At 34.5% G+C, this 20005-nt stretch overlaps 1 protein-coding gene across 1 annotated transcript in view; it reads left to right on the top strand.

Annotated features, from left to right (window-relative positions):
• The window catches only part of Dpp10 (Dipeptidyl peptidase 10), a 264426-nt gene that overhangs the window by 60081 nt on the left and 184340 nt on the right, over positions 1–20005 (top strand). The window contains exons 3-4 of the mRNA XM_074185976.1: positions 2870–3080; positions 4603–4697. Coding sequence (XP_074042077.1) covers positions 2870–3080; positions 4603–4697 — 306 coding nt within the window. The remainder of the gene's footprint in view (positions 1–2869; positions 3081–4602; positions 4698–20005) is intronic.

The raw sequence follows: 20005 nt of genomic DNA on the forward strand, positions 1-20005 counted from the left end.
TATTACCAGTCATATAAACTCCGGTTTTCCAAAGCATGGTCCTAATTCTAGCAAGGATATGAAAAACTACCTTCACATAATGGATCAGCAACTACATGAAATCGAAGATAAATTGACGCAATTGTTCCCCACACTAATATTGACTCGGATAAAACGAGGACTAATCAATGTTCTCGGTAGTTTCGTAAAAGTGATAACCGGTAATTTAGATGCGGAAGATGGACAACGCTATGAAGATGCGATTCAAAAAAATCCAAGGTCAACAAAATAAACAAAAAATGTTACTAGATGAACAGATTTCTTTAACCACAAAAGCAATCGAAAAATTCAATTCCAGCGAGAAATCAACTAACAATCCAACTGAAACTTGAACAACTAGAAGGCGCAATCCGGAAACAAATAACATCGTATGCTGAAACATATGAACGAATGAATATGAATGCAGTATTCACACAATTGATAGCTACCACTAACATGATCCTGAGGATACTGGAAGATCTAAAAACTGCCACTACCTTTGCCAAAATAGCGGTTCTACACCCATCCATTATAGAAGCCGATGATTTTCTCGAAGAATTGCAAAATATCTCCCACCATTTAAATGAAGCTGTTCTTCCGTATACTCCAAATAGAGAAAACATAATCATTTTCGAAAAAATAATAACTATCAAAGCATACCAGAAAGAAACAAAACTAGTATTCATTTTGGAAGTTCCAGTCGCCGAACCGAACGACTATACCTATTATCACCTGTACTCTCTTCCTATTGAAACCAAACCAAATCTATACCAAATTATCGTCCCAGAAAACAAATTCCTTTTTCTCAATGAGCACCACTATATATTTTCTAACGATCCATCCATTCTAACCCATCGTTTCGTCAGGTATTAGTTTGTGGACAATATTCCTGTACATCGTTATGATCTGTCTCGCAACATACCTGATCTCAGTTCAACTAATGAAGAAACTTGGACCACCTAGAAGAACCAGACAGGATCCCGATACAGAAAATCGGTGCATACCGATTGAAGATCTTAGGATTAGAAATCAGGTTTGATAAATCAACTCTAATTTCTAAACAACGAGGGGAGGTGTTATGTATGGACAACCCATGTTATAGATATAGCCAAGGCCAATTCCCGGAGTGCATTTACATTAAGTATCTCACGCTGGATACCAGGAATTCAATAGACGCTGCAATTCTACCCAAGCTTACCCGATATTATAAATATGAGTTTTTCTTTGTTTCAGTTAGTTATAATTGTACCTTTGGCTTTAACATTGCTAATAAAATATAATTGTAACTCAACTTTGAGTTTTTCGGAAAAGTTTTATTTTTAAAAATCGATTTCGGAAGCTCCCAAACTTAATTCAAAGGTGTAAAACTTCAAATCATCTGCATTGCAGCATGAATCATTTATGATCATAAACAAAGTAATGACTCAAGATAAGATCCTTGAGGGCAAAGTTGCTGAGAACTGAAATTGACCTATGTTCAATTAAAACGTTACGATCCTACGATCCTGAGCTTCATTAATTGGACAAACTTCAAGAATTTTCCAAGTTTCTGCTAACTTCAAAAAAACATTTATATTGTCAAATTGGCTGGAATTTGGTCGAAATGTTGAAGAGAATAAATTGCAAAATTGGCGACGTTTCGAAACTTTATTGTTCCATCTTCAGGACTCTGAAGTGAAAGAACTAGACATACTTATTAAAGTGGGATTCTAGAATGTAGTTTTGCAAAAAACAAAATGAATTATGTAAAATAACAATCGTTAAAAAATAATGAAATGCTTTGAACACTTTACAGAAAACAACTTTGATGAGTACTTACATTCAGGGCGGATTTCCGAATTCAAAAAGAGTGAAGTAAATGAATGGGGCATGAAATATGAATAACACAAATAAGAAAAAATTAACAAACTGAACTGACAGTGAAGCGTTTCTTCATAATGCAAAAAAGGCCATTGAAAGAAATGAGAATTTTAATCATAGAAAAATTCATCTGTTAATGATTCAGAATTATTGTTTGATTTTTTCTATTATTGGGTTGTGTCTTTAATGGATTGTGTATATTTTTACAATCCCTGCTATGTTCAGCCATTCTCTATTTTAGATACCTACCTGTTTGCCCTATATATGCTTTCTCATACTCAGCACATAGTATTCTGTAGATGATATTTCAATAAACGTTACAGAAGTAATTTGAATTTTGTGTCATGAAAAGTAATACATATTATTTGTGAATAAATTCTAAGTAGTTTTACCGAAATAATTTATCAGGCTTTTTGAGTATAAATAAAACAGGAATCAAAATTTGAATCACGAAATAGCGACCACTTACAAATTTTTTCTTTGATGTTGTCAACCATTTGGGACAAATTTGATTGTAATAATTGTAATTGAAGAGTATCACCATTATACATACACTGCTAGTTCAATTATCAACATTACGAAAGATATTTGACATTTCCATATAATGAGATATAACTATTATGTGTTTTCAATACTAATTAGTATGGTAACAAACCTGACAAATTGTATTTCATTTAGTGGATTCATCGCTGGTGAAATTGAATCCTATATTGATACAACCTGAAAAGATTCAGAAAAATGGTTTATTTTCGATCACGATATACTGATTGAAAAATTCATAAAATAACTTTCCAATGATATCGTTCTACAAACTGTAAAGCTATGACAATCGTTTAGTATCATTTTCTACAAATCGTTTTCTATAAAACGTGTTTCTTGAAAACCATGTAATTTTTTCAATTCATTGAAAGTATTCAATCCTAGAGAGATATTTTGGTCAATTGTAGTTTATGACAACATACAAAAAATAACCTACAAATTGTTGTTTCAGTTGGTGTCAAGCAATACCAATCAACGCAACTGGAGGGGAATTCTCATAGCTCTTCTAGTTATCGTTGTTGTATTAGCTCTCATCGTAACTTCGGTAGTTCTTCTAACGCCACCTGATGAAGGACCAAGAGTGAGAGGTGCCAGGTTCAAGTTACAAGATATCTTGAGTCACGATTTTCAACCTCTTCGATTCAATGGAACGTGGGTGTCAGGTAAAAAAATATTTCATGTAAATAATAAATCACTCAGACCATATTTATATAGAACAGAACTTTATGTTGAAACTTTCAGTCGAATATTCTAATTTATGTCATTTTCGAAAATCAATTAATCATCATGCCATTGAGAAGAAGTCCATCGAATGAAAGTGAGAAATCTGTTTATTTTCCATGCAGTATCATTTTTTGTAGAGTTTTAATATTTCGTATATGTTATCTAGTTGTGGTTTGACGTTTTTGCAAAATTTTATCTTTTTGGAATCTGGATTTCCTATCTATATTTCTTCTACGGATGAAAATTTGATGAGGTAAAAGTTTTTCTGAATCAATTCTTTCACCACCTCAACAACATTTAGAAATGTTATATGTTTAGACATAAGTAGTTGAATATATATTTACGTAGATATTAAGAAAAGATGTATCTAAATTTAGAAAAAGTTTTCAAGATATCAAAGTCAGAAATTTGAAGTTACAGAAATTGATGGTTGGTAACTGAGGAAAGTAGATGATTTTCAACTTTTTTTACCAACAAAAGATTCTTCTCAAGGCGACGAAACTAGAAGCCACGTCAAATCTTTTGCTCCCAGAATTTATTTGAAATAAATAGAAAACTTAGCAGATATTATACAATTATTAAAAAAAAATATACTTGGACGAGGTTTTAAATAATACTTACCTCCGTCCAATACTGGACGATTGAACAAAATTAAATTCATGAATTTCCATCGAACATAAAACCACAAAGTGTCCAGGATAGACATAAACTGATAGTGCGTTCCAAAATTCATATTACATAGTTCGGTTGAGCAAAGAACATTATCTAGCGTAATTTGCTGTTTACACTTGTTGATTTATATTTAGAATTTAGATTTTACTTTATATTAAACTGTTTGATTTTTCTATTGTCAGTTTTGTCTTTCCAAAATTTATTTACAGGAACACCTGAAATTTAAATTGTTTCTTGGTAAGTAGTATTTCTTTTTGAGCGTGAATCCATATATATGTAAACACCTTTCTGAATCAACAGAAACGCAATACTCTTATCGACGCGCGTTTCATCAACCAAGCTGGTGTCTTCGCCCCCATACGAACGACAACTCTCAGAAGTTGAGAAACGTGTGCTAGCTGAGGACTAACGAGGTCTTATCTTTTAACGTGTGATTCCTAACACGGTTGCAGAATCATCCCAGCTTCAACCAGATAAATTCTCTCGAGAAAAATATCTGGTCGAGGCAGGAATCGAACCCACGGTCTTCCGGTCGTGAGTCGGGCGCACTACCAACACAGCCAATTCCACACGTTGGTGAAACGTACGTCGAGAAGAGTATTGCATTTTTGGAGATTGGAAAATGTGCTTTTTTTTTTTCAAAGATTGTTTTTTGTGATGAACTGGAAGTCCACTTAATTTAATGGGTATTTGTTAGTCTTCCACTCTAGAGACATTCAATATAATTTCAATTAATAATCTATACATTTTCTTTGAATACAATGATTTTATACTAGGCCTTTTTTCCAGATGAAGAACTGGTGTTCAGAGACCATTGGGGTGGAATCAGTATCCTCAACGCTTTCAATTTATCTGTGAGGACTCTTATGTCCAATCAAACATACGTAAGTACCATATATATATATATATATATATATATATATATATATATAAGATGAATAGATAAGTACTCTTTGATCATTCCCATATTGATTTCAATTTAAGGCTGTTCCAGCCTATTGAGCATCGTCAGTACCGGGCAGGCGGTCCTCGATTGAAGATAAAATGAGAAAAACCAAGAAAGTACTTGATGAAAATAGCTGCGTAAACGCAAGCGAAACATAAGTGGAACCACCTATTGGTGTGACACCCAAGTCAACTTGCCAAGTTTTTATGTCAGTGTTGGTGGTTTGACCAATCAATCGACAACTGCGGTAGCAGAAATTTGGGAAGCTAACCTGAAATGCCATCGGAAAACAAATCCACATGTTTCTAGAAATAATATGAAATCTAGAAAGGTTAATGTAGTCAAGCTGCTGGAAAATAATTCCATAAAAATCAAAAGATGAATAGATAAATACTCTTTGATTATTCCCATATTGATTTCAATTTAAGAGCCACCGTTAGACAGCTGTTTCAGCCTATTGAGCATCATCAGTACCGGGCAGGCGGTCCTCGATTGAAGACAAAATGAGAAAAACCAAGAAAGTACTTGATAAAAATAGCTGCGTAAACGCAAGCGAAACATAAGTGGAACCACCTATTGGTGTGACACCCAAGTCAACTTGCCAAGTTTTTATGTCAGTGTTGGTGGTTTGACCAATCAACCGACAACTGCGGTAGCACATGTTTCTAGAAATAATATGAAATCTAGAAAGGTTGATGAAGTCAAGCTGCTGGAAAATAATTCCATAAAAATCAAAAGATAAATAGATAAGTACTCTTTGATCATTCCCATATTGATTTCAATTTAAGAGCCACCGGTACTGACGATGCTCAATAGGCTGAAACAGCTGTCTACCGGTGGTGAAGGTTGTGAAAAAATACAATCCCACCATCAATGAATCCAAATCAAAATTCTCTCGAAAATCAATTGATCTTCTAGGGTATACCATAATAAAATAAAACGCTTGAGCCAGACTGTGGAAGTCTTAAGCCTCTCCTAGATTCTCCACCACCTATAGATCAGCCTTCTCTTTGAGTCATTGGGATGAGTAGATATACTATGAGAGATCCAGGACGGAAGTGGTTCATCAGTGTTAGCGGTGGCTTTATCGCTGTTTGAGAGATAACGATTCGAGTGCTTTTGGAATAACATGAGAACAATAACATTGGGTATACAGGGTGTTGTTTCAAAACACATCAATCAAATACTATACAGATTGTGTGCAGCGTTAATGAAAAAACATGGCTGCCTGCGTTGAAGAAAAGAATATGGCTGCCAGCGTTGAAGGAAAAACATGGCTGTCAGCGTTAAATAAAAAAACATGGCTGCCATTGCAGTATACATGCCATGTGCAGCGTTATGAAAAAAATATGCCTGCCAGCGTTTAAGAGAAAATATGGCTGCTTATTATGAAAATGACGGTATTATAATAATGATGAATGAAAAATCAGATGAAAAAAACATCATCATCAAAATACATCATTTGAGAAAAATAACGGGTCAGTTTGAAATGGATCTGAATGTTTCAACGTGCGATCCAACATGCCAGAAGGGCATCACCATTTATCATCGATCATGGTGACCAATATATGAATCACCAATGTTTCGGATCTTTACGATCCATAGGAAATAAATACTTTCGGTTCATAAACATTGAGATAGAAAAAGTAATGATGAATTCGGATTGCCCATATGTCCATAGGAATGTCCAAATATACAAAGAAATTGTCATTTCTGGTTGTCACTTTCTGTCGTCCGATTTCGATAGTTTTGACATTCGTCTCGATGCCAAGAAACATATTTGAGTATTTTAGCATTTTCAGAAGTGTGAAAGTCATAGGAGGCTAACTTGGTTATTATTGAAGATAGGAGGGGGATGTACTCTTACCTTACAATTTTTACCAGAGAACATAAAAATATACATCATTCAAAAAATATGACGTCAATGTGTACAAGGTGATAAAAGGTGTACAGCGTTAGAAAAAAAACATGCGTTCGAATATCAAAAAATTATAAGGTACCCATGGTATTGTTTCGAAAGACACCTCAAATGCCATACAGGGCGTGCAGTATTGAAAAAAATATGATTGTCAACGTTAAAAAAACATGGAGTCAATGTGTGCAGGGTGTCTCAAAATACATCATTTAAGAAAAAAACATAAAGTCAACGTGTACAAGGTGTGACTAAATACATAATTTGAGAAAAAACATGACGTTTCAACAGGACCCTAACGTTTCAACATGCGATACCTCAATGTATACATTGTGTCCCAGAATACATCATTTAGAAAAAAACATGGGGTCAATGTGTACAGAGTGGCTAAATATACATCATACAGGAAAGAACATAATGTCAATTTGTACGAGGTGTGGCGAAAACACAATATATGTGAAAGACATATGAGACTAACTCGAACCTCACACTAACCTCACTCTAACCTCACAATTTTTACTGAAGAACATGAAAATGAAAATCATAGTTATGTAGCATGCATTTTCTTCATTTTCATAGCATATTATATGAACATCGTATTAGGAGTTATGTTTTAGGAAAAAAGGGAGCGTGTCTCGGTAATATTGATGACGTATGATATACTTTTGATTAACGATTTGAGGATGAAACTGAGGTGAAGAAAAAAATAGATAGCCTTTGTCTGTCGTGAAACCATGAAAAGTTGATTTCTGAAGGAATAAATCAACAACTATGAACTACATCTTGAGACAACTACCTACAATAACAACATAAATGTTGAGGCGTATTTAACCTGAGATTATTATCGAATATAATCACTGTACATATGAGAAAAGAACATGTTTAATAAAAGCAACGTAGCATGTGTACTCATTTCAATTGTCATAATCATATTGAAACTTGTTAGGAGAAATTTAAAATCTACATGTTATGTAAAAATTGATGAGTATATGAGCTGTTTGATTTTTTATGTCACTATCACTGAATGTTACAGTTATAGAATATTCAGTCAAAAATCATATAAATGTTTACGTCATAGCGTTTATTTATGTCACGAAAACTCGTGTAAAAATACATTTCTGCTGGACAAGTTGACATCATCAGAAGATGACTGGAAGGGGTAAACGTTTAAACGTACGATCCAACATGCCAGAAGGACAGTGAGCCGCATCTTCGTTAGTTATCATAATCAGAAGGAGTTGAACAGATGTAGGTAATAATAATAGAAAAATTTATAAAGGGTGTCGTTTGAGAAAAAAAAATAGTATTTAGCATATCAACGTGCGATTTTCTCAGTATACAGAGATTCTTCGAAGTGTACTATCATTTATGATCTGTCACCGAATTGGCATCCTCAGGAGACGACGAATTGATCTCTCGATGCACGTATCGAAAATTTCACAAAAATATAATGCGATTGAACGTTCATTTATGTCACGAAAAACGCTTTGAGAATTTCGCAAAATTTCAATGCATTAAAACAGTCATTTTTGACATTTTCATCGCATCGGAAAGAATACATTTTTTTAAACCCAATTCCTTGCAAAAACCCATATGATTTGCATTGTAACATGCTACGAAGAGTAATGCACAATTGACACGAAAAAATGCTTTAAAAAACATCAAGAATTTAGTGCAATAAAGCGTTCATTTTTGTCACGAAAAACGTATGAAAAATTTAGCAAAATTTCAATGCGTTCAAATAGTCATTTTGGACACTTCAATCGTTTGAAAAAAAAAGCCTTTTCATTGCTACACATTTAAAAAGTGCATATACAAAGTCACTTATTGTTTCAAAATACGTTTTTGAATCAGTAATAACGACTAACAGAAAGGCAGTAAACTGTTCATGATAGGAACAGAATATACAGTGTCACCATTGAAGTGCGCACCATATGGGAAACTTTTTTTCGAAAAGTTTCCACTCGTTTGTGCTTTAAATTTAACTCAAAATGATGTGGCGAACTGCGACCCAGTGACGTTTAGTGTTTGTCAAATTCAACTTTTTTCTTTGAAAAAAATTGAAAAAGTGCATTTCTAGATCGAATTTAACAAAAAGTTACTTGAAAAAGTTGTGTCTACGGTAATTTTATGTCCATATGTCAATTTTTATGCAACTAGAATGACAGATATCCCCTTTATTTTAAAAAACAAGTTCGGTTAATTGTCATCAATTCATGTATACATAACAACTCATCATGGAGTTTAACTTTTCTGATAAATTTTTACTTATATGGAATTACTGCGAATTACTGCGAATTACTCCTGATGGTGATTCTGGTGTCACTAATTTTCTAGAGAGGATCGAAGAGATATGAATTTCTCGCGAAGTATCTCCAGAAAATTCTTCGATCAGCCCCTGAACTCTTCTGCGTTGTTGTGGTATCGAACACAACGTTTCAGCTCTTGGACTCATCTAGTTACTAAGCTGAGGGAAGATTTCTCACCATATGAGTACTAGTACGATCTCTGGGAAGAGATCAGAAACAAAACTTAGGGAGCTAAAAAAAGGGATTCACTTCATAGTGGTAATGGAAAGTCTCTTTAACAAACTTTGATCAAACAAACCTTCTGAGAAGTGTTGGCTTCACATGAAATATCTGACACAACTGAGTCGAGCTATAGAAGAGACCTCAGTGAAGACTCAAACTTCATTTTACTCATGTAATAAATTGAATTTTGGCTCATGCAGAGGACGACAGAAAACCGTTCTTGAAAGTTAATATATTTGGAAAAGAGTTTCTCGGTCTTTTGGACAGTGGCTGTTCAAAGCCAGTGAGAGGTGGACCAGGTTGGAGCCTTTTGAGAAACGTCTGTCCTTTATCACGCGGTACTTCTTACGAACCTTTGCAATGTAGCAAATGGAAAGAAGTGTGATGTAGATGGCACGATAAATATTCCTATTCAGCTTCATGATATTGTGAATGTTGTTGAAACCTCAGTGGTACCATCAATTTCACATGTTTTATTTTTGGGAATAGATTTTTGACAACGCTTCGGTATCATCTCAGACCTCTACTATGGACAATGGTCATTTCAATCAGACAAGAATTTAGCATCCTCCAAAATTAATGCTCTTTTAACTATAGATAACTTATTGGCTGAACAGAGGGCTGAACTGAATGAGCTCATTGAAACTACTTTTCGTAAAATGGGTCAATCACAACTATTGTAGAGCACGACATTCATACCACTTTGCCCCTTATAAAACAACAATGTCACTACCGTTCGTCTCCAGCTCTCCAAACACAAGTTAACCTCAAACTAGAGCAAAAGCTAGCCGATGATATAATCGAACCATCGGGGTATCGCCGATAGTTCTCACAAAAAAACCTGATGGTCGTTACCAGTTTTGTAGAAATTATACGAAGTGAGTCAACCAGATGCATATCTAATCCTCTTCGTGAGTTCGACGTTGAACAAGTTAAGAGATGCTAGATTTTTAAGTACTTTGGATATCAAAAGTGCTCACTGGAAAATTCCTGACGCCGAGTCCTTTAGACCCTTAACTTCTTTTGTTGTTTCCACATGAGGATCGTTCCAGTTTGAACGAATGCCCTTTGGCCTCCATAGAGCTTCGGCTTCATGTCAACGTTTTATAAATCGATTAATAGGTGTAGATTTAGAACAATTTGTAGTTTTTACCTGGACGATGTAAGTGTATGTACTTCAACATTTTCTAAACTCATTAAGATACTTAGAGAAGTTCTCAGTTGCATTCGAACGGCAGGCTTAACATTGAACCAGGCCAAATGTAATTTCTGTAAGCCACAATTGAAATACCTTGGTTATGTTGTAAATGCCTCGTGACTTACGGTTGTCCCTGAGAAGGTTGAAGCAATTATGCAAATTGCAACTCCAAAAACGGTATCGGAAGTCAGGCGCATAGTAGGAATGGCTTCGTGGTATAGACGATTCGTTTCAAACTTTTCTACCGTAATAGCTCCAATGACATCGTTATTGTGAAAGAATAAAAATTAATCTGGGATGAATATTATCAGAGAGATCTGGATATTATTTAATATTTTTTAATTACATCTCCTATACTATCGTGTCCGAACTTTTTTTTTAATTCAAGCAGATGCCAGTAATTATAGTGTAGGTGCAGTCCTTTCTCAGAACTACGAGGATGACGAATGGGTAATCTGTACAGTACAGTATCACCGAAAAAGAATGTCTAGCGGTTTCATTCGCGAAAGAGAAATTGAGACTTAATATTGAAGGGAGACATTTTACAGTCATTACAGACCACTATAGTTTGAAATGGCCCTATAATATAAAAGATCCAGTTGGTCGTATAACTCGATGGGCAGTGCGTCTTCAGCAGTATGATTTCGACATTGTTTACCGCAAGAGGAACGAGAATGTCGTACCGAACATCCTGTCTCGGTCGGTTCAGGTGGTGGACACTGTAGAAGTTGGAAACATTGGTGCAAATAATTCTAAAGATCTCTGGTTTACCCAAGTGAGGAAATCCGGGGTGAAATATCTACTCTGGAGAATCTCGGGAAATACACTTCATTAAAGTGCATCAAAAGTCAAGGGAGATAATCAATTATCCACTGTCGTAGAATTGATGTTGGCATTACCTTGTCGAAGAACTCGGACATCTCAAAGGCCACAATCCCAGGTGTGAACAAACATTCGGTGTTATACGACCTACTTGCTTGCAAGAAATTATGTTCAGACATACGCCTCCATTTTTAGGCCTTATTTTTCATATGCCTCTTCGTTGCTAACTGATAACGCCCTCAAAATCTTTTCAACTTTGAGAATAGCGGTTGGCGAATCTTCACTTTATGGACACCTAGATGACTCACGTCTATTGGTAGCGACATGAGAGCGGATGATCGTAAGCCTCGTGTCTCAAAGAAGGTAATACTGTTCCTTTTTATCTTTCATTTGGGTCCGAACGGGACGCATTGGCATCACAGAAGTAGTACTACCAAAATTGTTAGCGCTACGACGTTACCCACTTCACCAAGCCATAAAGTACTTTTACTTAGTTTAGTGTGTTGTATTGAAAATTTAAAACCTTTCCATAGCTACCTTTCAACAATTGTAAACCGATTGTATGCATACTAGAGGATAGATAATTCATCAGTTGAATTAAACGAGGAAATCATTGAGACAAAATCCTCCATCTTAATATCATTTATTTTTCCTTGTGAACAAATCAGATTTTCCAAATGATGGAGGTAGCAATAAGTTTTCAGACTGAATTGAGCAAATACCTACCTTTCAGTTGAAGACACGCTATTGGTTCGAATCTGGGTTTGAATTGGGTTTCGAAAAAAACTGTAGCATTGTTATCCAAATTGATACCTCGTATTGCAACATGTGGAAGTTCATGTGAAGAATGTATGTATTTGTCTGTTCAACTATGAAATGTTGCGTTTTGACTATGTGCTTCTGTTTTGGAGAACTTTCAAACCCCATCTAGCATGACTTCAACAAAGAATGATTTTGCATTCAGTTTCTCGGTTAAATCACAAAAATATTACAGGAGCGCCTCAACAAACATCAAAGTAGGTGAATTATGTATTTATATTAACTTATTGCCAACTGCGGGGGAAAAGTCCTGTTCATAAAATGAAGTTACATTTTCATCACTGTTTCTCTATACTGGTATATTTTCGAAGGCTGAAATTTTGTATGGAGTTTTGGTTTATATGTCAGATGTGCAATAAAAATGGATTTTCAAATAATCCAAGTAGAACGCCAGCCGCAGGGAAAAAAGGAGTATTCATAAAATTATCTTCAATATAGCTTTCATATTATCTGTCCATAATGTGATCAATATTGCCCCTTGCAGCATATGATTTGAATTAATATTTAAGAAGATTACAGATTTGATATGCATAGACATAGTGGTTACAGAGGTAACGGGCAAATCATATGTCTCTCTGTCAAAAGTAACCTCTAAAGAAAACATGTTTCCATTATCTACTGACAGAAAAGCTGTGAACATTGTATATAAAGACATTCTATAGTATATTGAGTGTCAGCATTCCACCCGTCCGGAGCCGGGGCGGGTTGATAATCTCAAATGCAAAGTAAATAAATTATTTCAGAGATATATCTTCATCGAATATTGAATGAATATTTTTATATTTTTATGCTATTTCCAAATTTCACTTACTAATAATCAAGAATTGGTTTGCCATTCATTTTAATGAAATAGCATAAAGCTCAAAGGTGCTAACCACTTAGGTATTTATGATGCACTCTTTGGAACCTTTGGTGTGAGTTTGACCTTCCTCCTAAAGATGATCACTTGATGATCGGAACACGCTTCGAGGTGTTGAAATAACGGTATGGTGTTGGGAGAAAAATCTCCAGTAATATTCAACTTAGGTAATCATGTGATATTATTTATTCTTTCCATATTCGAGAGAGCGCAGTACTATCTCTTATCTCTATGACTCTCAAGCATAACAAGTATCCGCGAAAAAACAGTGATGATCAATATAGAGAAGGAAGTATACATCAATAGAAATGTTAATAATACTGATGCATTACAAATATGGTACATACGAGATTGAAGTTTTTAAAAACATAGGAGTATGATTCACATTTACCTGTAAGATGAACAAGCTAAAGTTCAGGCCCCCACCAAAAAAAAATAACAATTGAGGACGAAAGGATAATATTGGTTTCAAAAGAACTTTTTTTTCTTTTTATCAGATTTTTTTTTCTGTTCGAATAAAAATGATTTGAAGTTGAGGATTTATTATTTTACCATCCATAGGTATAAGTGCTTATCAATTATAATATTCCAGTTTAACGCTTTGCTAGGATGAATCATATTCAGAATTCTCACAGAGTGGCTATATGGACCCCCATAACAGTGTAATAGTGAAGAGACCAATTTAAAATAACAATTTTCTTTGGACAGAAAAGCACTAGCATACTGCATTCACATCTTTGAAGGGTTGAACTGAAAACAAATAAAACATTAGATCAACCATGGAGTCATCAATAATAATACTCATTTTTCGATGAAGTGAGTATGTTCAACAATGTATGAAAATGTTTATATGTTTCTATACAATCGACATCCAAATAATCTCATGTACAAATGATAACTACTAATCCTATTCAATGCAATTGAATTCAACAATTAATCTTGTTTTCATGCCAACAAAACTTTGTGAACTCTGACCTAAATATACCAGTGTATATTTATTACTCGATACATGGGCTTGTTTCATGATTTTTGGTTTATAGTTCACTTGATGAAAATTTCAAATTGAAAAACAGTGCACTTTGTTTCATCTCTCTAAGTACCGTAGTTTTTCCGTAATTAATTATTAAAAATCGAATTTGGTAGGGTGGTGACGTCACGACCCTATTCCCTCTTCTTGTTCGATTAACCAATAGGAACAATAGAAATAATCAACATTGCCAAATCGTAATATTTACGGAGCCTATAATCATCAATTTATTTATGGAAGTGTATATGAACCCCTTAACGTTTTAATCAATGAAAAATTCTACACATGAAATAAAATGTATACGAAAAATCATGTTTGGAATCAGGTTCTATATCTAAAATCAGTATACAAATTCGAAAGATCACAAACTATTTATCTAAACTATGATTTTATGCGTTATTTAATTATATACAGTTATGAAAATCAAAGAATATAGCAAACTAGATTGAAGAATCATTCCAAATATTCAATTTATTCTTCAATCCTCAATCTGTACATCTGCAATTTATTATGAAAAAAAAAGATTCTTACATACATACATACCTATTTCTAATATTGCTACTGAATTCAAGCGTTATAGGCTCGCTTGGGTAATCTGTTGAATCTTCCAAAACTTGAGAGAAAAGTTGAATGAGGTCAAGTATATACAGAATTGATTGTATTCGAACTGATCCAACAAAAGCTTTTGAGGCAATACCATTAATAATATGATAAAATTCAATGAAGTAAAATGAAAAGCATTTGATTTTTTTGCAAAAATATTAATTAATTTTCTTTCATTTTTTCATCAACAGTATTAACTCCAGATAATACTTTCTGTTGAGAATACTTGAGGTTGAAATAAAAAACTGTGTCATCAAATTTTCATTCCCCTGTCATTTATAGTTACTTTTCAAATTATTTCTATGAAGTCTATGATGAGAACAAAAATGGGTTTCACCCATTTTTGTTCTCATCATCATCATTATATGAAATAACTGACCTATAAACCAATGCGCTTTCTGTTTTCTTGTGCCTTTTCGCATAATTGAAATCAGCACAAGAATGCACCATATTAATATTCAAATATATCTCTAAAACACTTTTAAAATACACACAAACTAAACTCAATGAAAAAACGAATTGTTCTTACGCGAGCTGTCAGCTAAGAAAAAGTTGAAACTCAATGTTGCAAAAACAAGAAAAATGGATCCGATATGACATACATTTTCAATGCTGAATAAACCAATAAATTGTGATATGGGTACTCCATTTTCCTGTGAAAATGAACGATCAATTAAAATTTTGTGTGATTATTCATTCATTCATTATTCAAGAATAAAGTCACCAAACAAATAAATATACAAAAATAAGATCGCTCAAATATACGAATTTAGCATAAAAATGGACAATAATATTTGCCTTGATAACTGCTATAGTACAAATTATATCTAAATATGATTCTGAATAGAATTTAATGAGCTGTATTTTCAAATAATTTTCGAATGCTCATGAACCCTTATAAAATAAATCAATTATGCATTCATGCCACCCACCAAAAATAAGGAATTCAACGTTACTGGTATATTAGCCATATTGTCATCCAGTCAGCCAGCACTCTCTGTAGTGTATGCGACAATGTGCTCTTTTCACTATCAATGATTTCCACTCATAACTTCGTATTTTTGTTAAAATAATTTTAAAATGAATGTTGAACCTAGTTTTGTTAAAGCTGACTCCGACAACTTACCAAGAGTCGATTTTGAAATGATCAATGAATTTTACTTGAAAAGTTTGCAATACTTTAGTAACGAAATGAAGAATGAAAAATTGAAACGGTGGGTGGTATATTCATTAGGTCATTTCAGACTTTGTCTTTTATCGAAGAATGGAAAGTTTTGATTTGATTTTTATTTTAGCGCGTTCAACTGAAGAAAACCATAGATCTCTTAGAGTTTCGTTTTTTGGAATACTGAAAAGTTTTTTGTATGGTATGGATGATCTGTTTTTAAAACTAAGTATAAAACATATTTAACCATTTTGGTGATAGTAATGGTAAAATTCAATCCAAAAATAACCTGAGAAAATTTTTTGGAATGTAAACTAGTGACACGGAATATGCAGCGAAATAAGCACCCGCCGAGACCTATCTTTTACAAAAAAAAATTCTTTAATTAGATAATTATTGTAACAGTTGTATTCACAAAGAGTTGAGAACAATAACAACAAAAATGACATCTGTCAAATTGGATCATCAGATCTGTGATTGGATATTAAAAACCAATACACTTGGCAACTCCGCTCTAGTTAGGATCAATTTTATTGGTCAACAGACACGCGGCCAATTCAAATTCTTGCTTTTGGAATTGATCTTTCATCTGCAAATATAAAGAGATCTTGGGACCGATTAGGCTTAATAAGTATAATATACCCCTTACTCAATCAGTCTATAAGCAAATCAATATCATTTTCCATAGCATGAAACAAGCCCATTAATGCAAATTTATGTCATCATCACCAAATTGCAGTGAGATTCGTTTGGGTAGCCATGTTTTCAATAATTTATTGTTCCTCACATCTTTCAAAGTTAATAAAATTGATTCATCAAACCGAGTGGAAAAAAGGGTTATATTTCTCATTACATATGCTTCATTTATTGGCAATGATGATAAGACCCTTTGCTCCAACACTTCCACCTCCTGTATAATCACATTATTGATTTTTTGCAAATCTACTTTTGAAACAAACATGATCAATAATTGAATGGAAGATATAAACAGTTTTAACAGAAAAACACACTCACACAATTGGTAACTGCTGTAGATATGGCACTGAATAGCTCACGAACAATTTCTAACTACCGCAATTTCTTTCAATGATTCCAAATGAAAATATTCAACCCTTATATAATGGATAGCGACCCACCTCCCACCAGAGGGCAACAAATGCGCGCCGTTGGGCACTCGGCTTGAACACCCCCCCACCAATTTTCAATGCATCGACAGAGACGATACAAATATGCAGTGGTTATTGGAACTTCAGGGAGTGCAGACGCGTCTCGATCTCGAGAGGTAGCGTCACAGGCGACCCCACCACCGTGCTTTGACAGAAGGCGAAAGCCGTGCGGGTAATCATTCGTGTCTCGAACTTTGTGGAGTGAAGATGTGAGGTGTTGTGCTCGGGTTGGGTGGTTGGTGTATGTACTTTATGCAAACTAGTTCGCTTAGACGTCATAGTGTTGTGGGGGTGTGGGGTAGGGTCTGGGGGGAGTTGCGGGAAGTGTGGACGGTGTGGGGAAGTGTGAGGAAGTTGGGGGAATGGAAGGTGTGGGTGGGGAGTGAGGAAGTGTGTGGGGAGTGCGTGGGAAGTGGTGTGGGGAAAGTGCGGGGGAATTTGGTGGTTGGGGGATATGGGGAGTTGAAAGTTTTGGGGGTAATTTTTGGGGGGAAATTTGGGGATGATTTTTTGGGGAATCTTTGGGTGCGTGTTTTTTCTATAAGTTTGTACTTAGTACACATCCCACCTATGCACCAAACATATTTCTCAAGGTCACACGAGTCGATCTAGGTCATCCACACGACATTTATAACGTCATAGTGATGGGGGGAGGCTTAGAGCCGGCTCAAATCTCCTACTGGTTAAAATCATATATATTTATTCCATCCTGTATCTACACTCCTTCTAGAAATCATAGTTGTCATATCTGTCAAATTATTATGTCATGTATTTTGCTGATTGGAGCCAATTTCTATATAATCTATTGAGAACAACGTGAAAGTGTACTCATTTCTCTCATCAATTCAATTTTCATTGAATTACATTATCTTGTTAATAATATGTATATACGCAATGATGATTTTTGGATCGAAAAAAACCTTCATCAATGACAAAATTCACTAGAAGTTTCTCTGATTCTGGAAGGATACTCATCGATATTTTGGGAGAGAAAGCAAAACTTCATGAAGTCGAATCGGGCTGCTGCTTCGGCAAAATTTTAAAAAAGTTTAGATGACAAGCCTCCGCATCCTGAATCTTCATTCTGAATGAAGAATTTGAACAAGAACTGGCTCACAAATAGAATATGGATCTTCTGATAGCGGTAGGAAAGAATCGCACACAAATAGGTTGACAGTAGTGGGCTGAAGTAGGATTATTCAAAAAAAGGTCAACGAACAGCCTAAATAAGTATGAATTTGCGTTAACTGCAAATCGGTGAATTTTTTGAAAGTTCATTATCAACCTCACAAAAGTGCCAACGTTCATCTTTCCTGCAAACAAATTTTTCAGAACTAAAATGGCAACACCTCGGTGTTGGAAGATGGGAAGTATGTTGCATATACTGACGTTTCAGAAATCTATGATTGCTGAGGAGTCAACATGATTCATTTGACCCGTGTGAACTTGGCAGCTAAAAGGTAGCAGCCAAAATCCCGAAAACACTCGGGCGCACATAGACGTACGTCGAAAAATTATTACGGAGAAATAAACATTGAAAAGGTGAAAAATGACTAGAAGCTCTATTATTATCGCTGAACGAACACCTCGGGCAACTCTTTCGAATGTGCCTACTAAAAAAGCAGAATAAAAAAAAATTATAAATAGGGGATGAGTACATTTGTAAGAAATTATCTAACACTCAAAACATGTTTTGTTATCAGACGTAGTAGATGAGACCAGCAGTTAGAAGGGCTCAAATAGTGAAATAATTGAAGGGGGTCACATGGAGACATACCTATAAAAAGTTATCGAAACTCCTAGAAGAAAAAAGCCTGTCAAATGGGGATAAAATTCAAAACTGAATCGAAAGTCATAAAAGGAAAAATCCTCTCACCATAATTTTATGTTAGAAAAATCGATTTTGAAAATGATATTATACTGTGAGAAACGAAAGATAAAACTGCCCAGGGATACAAATACAAAAATAATTTGAAACTCATAGAAGGAAATATCCTGTCAAAATAATTTCTTATTGAAAAAATCGAATTCAATCATAATAACAATCTGTGAAAATCACAACATGAGACCGCCCGTCGAAGGGGGTCAAATGGAGTTATGTATAAAAAAAATAAATCGAAACTCATAGAAGGAAAAATCCTGTCACAACAACTTCATGCTGGAAAAATCGAATTCGATCATATTAACAATCTGTGAAAATCACAACATGAGACCGCTCGTCGAAGGGGGTCAAATGGAGTTATGAATAAAATAATAAATCGAAACTCATAGAAGAAAAAATCCTGTCACAACAACTTCATGCTGGAAAAATCGAATTCGATCATATTAACAATCTGTGAAAATCACAACATGAGACCGCTCGTCGTAGGGGGTCAAATGGAGTTATGAATAAAAAAATAAATCGAAACTCATAGAAGGAAAAATCTTGTCACAACAAATTCATGCTGGAAAAATCGAATTCGATCATAATAACAATCTGTGAAAACCACAACATGAGACCGCTCGTCGAAGGGGGTCAAAGGGAGTTATGAATAAAAAAATAAATCGAAACTCATAGAAGGAAAAATCCTGTCACAACAACTTCATGCTGGAAAAATCGAATTCGATCATAATAACAATCTGTGAAAATCACAACATGAGACAGCCCGTCGAAGGGGGTCAAATGGGGTTGTGAATACAAAAATGAATCAAAACTCATAGAAGAAAAAATCCTGTCACAATAATTTCACGTTGAAAAATTTGAATTCGATCATAATAATCATCTGTGAGAATCACAAGATGAGACAGGCCGTCGAAGGGGATGAAATGGGGATATAAATGATATTGTATTGTACTATTACAAGAAGAGAGGTATTTAGGAAAAAATGTTTCTAATAAAAATTGTAGAGGAGAAAATTTAAAACAAGTTTCATTCTAAAAATTATTTGTCTATCATGTGAATTATGTAAGATATGGGCACTATTTCTTGTCCCATGAGATACGAGTCCTACCTTATATCGCGTTAACCGAACGCCAATTTTATTCGCTTTCAACCAGCGAGCAACTTATAGAAGATACTTTCGGTGCGTTTGCCTGAGAGAGCTTTGTTGGATTATATTTGAATGTTTTCTTGTTCACGCTGTTTTTGTAGATTTTATTTTCTGT

The sequence above is a fragment of the Leptinotarsa decemlineata genome, unplaced genomic scaffold, assembly GCF_025532065.1.
Source record: "Leptinotarsa decemlineata unplaced genomic scaffold, Ldec_3_MD MMD2_tig00078422_RagTag_RagTag, whole genome shotgun sequence".
Classification (NCBI taxonomy): Eukaryota; Metazoa; Arthropoda; class Insecta; order Coleoptera; family Chrysomelidae; genus Leptinotarsa; species Leptinotarsa decemlineata.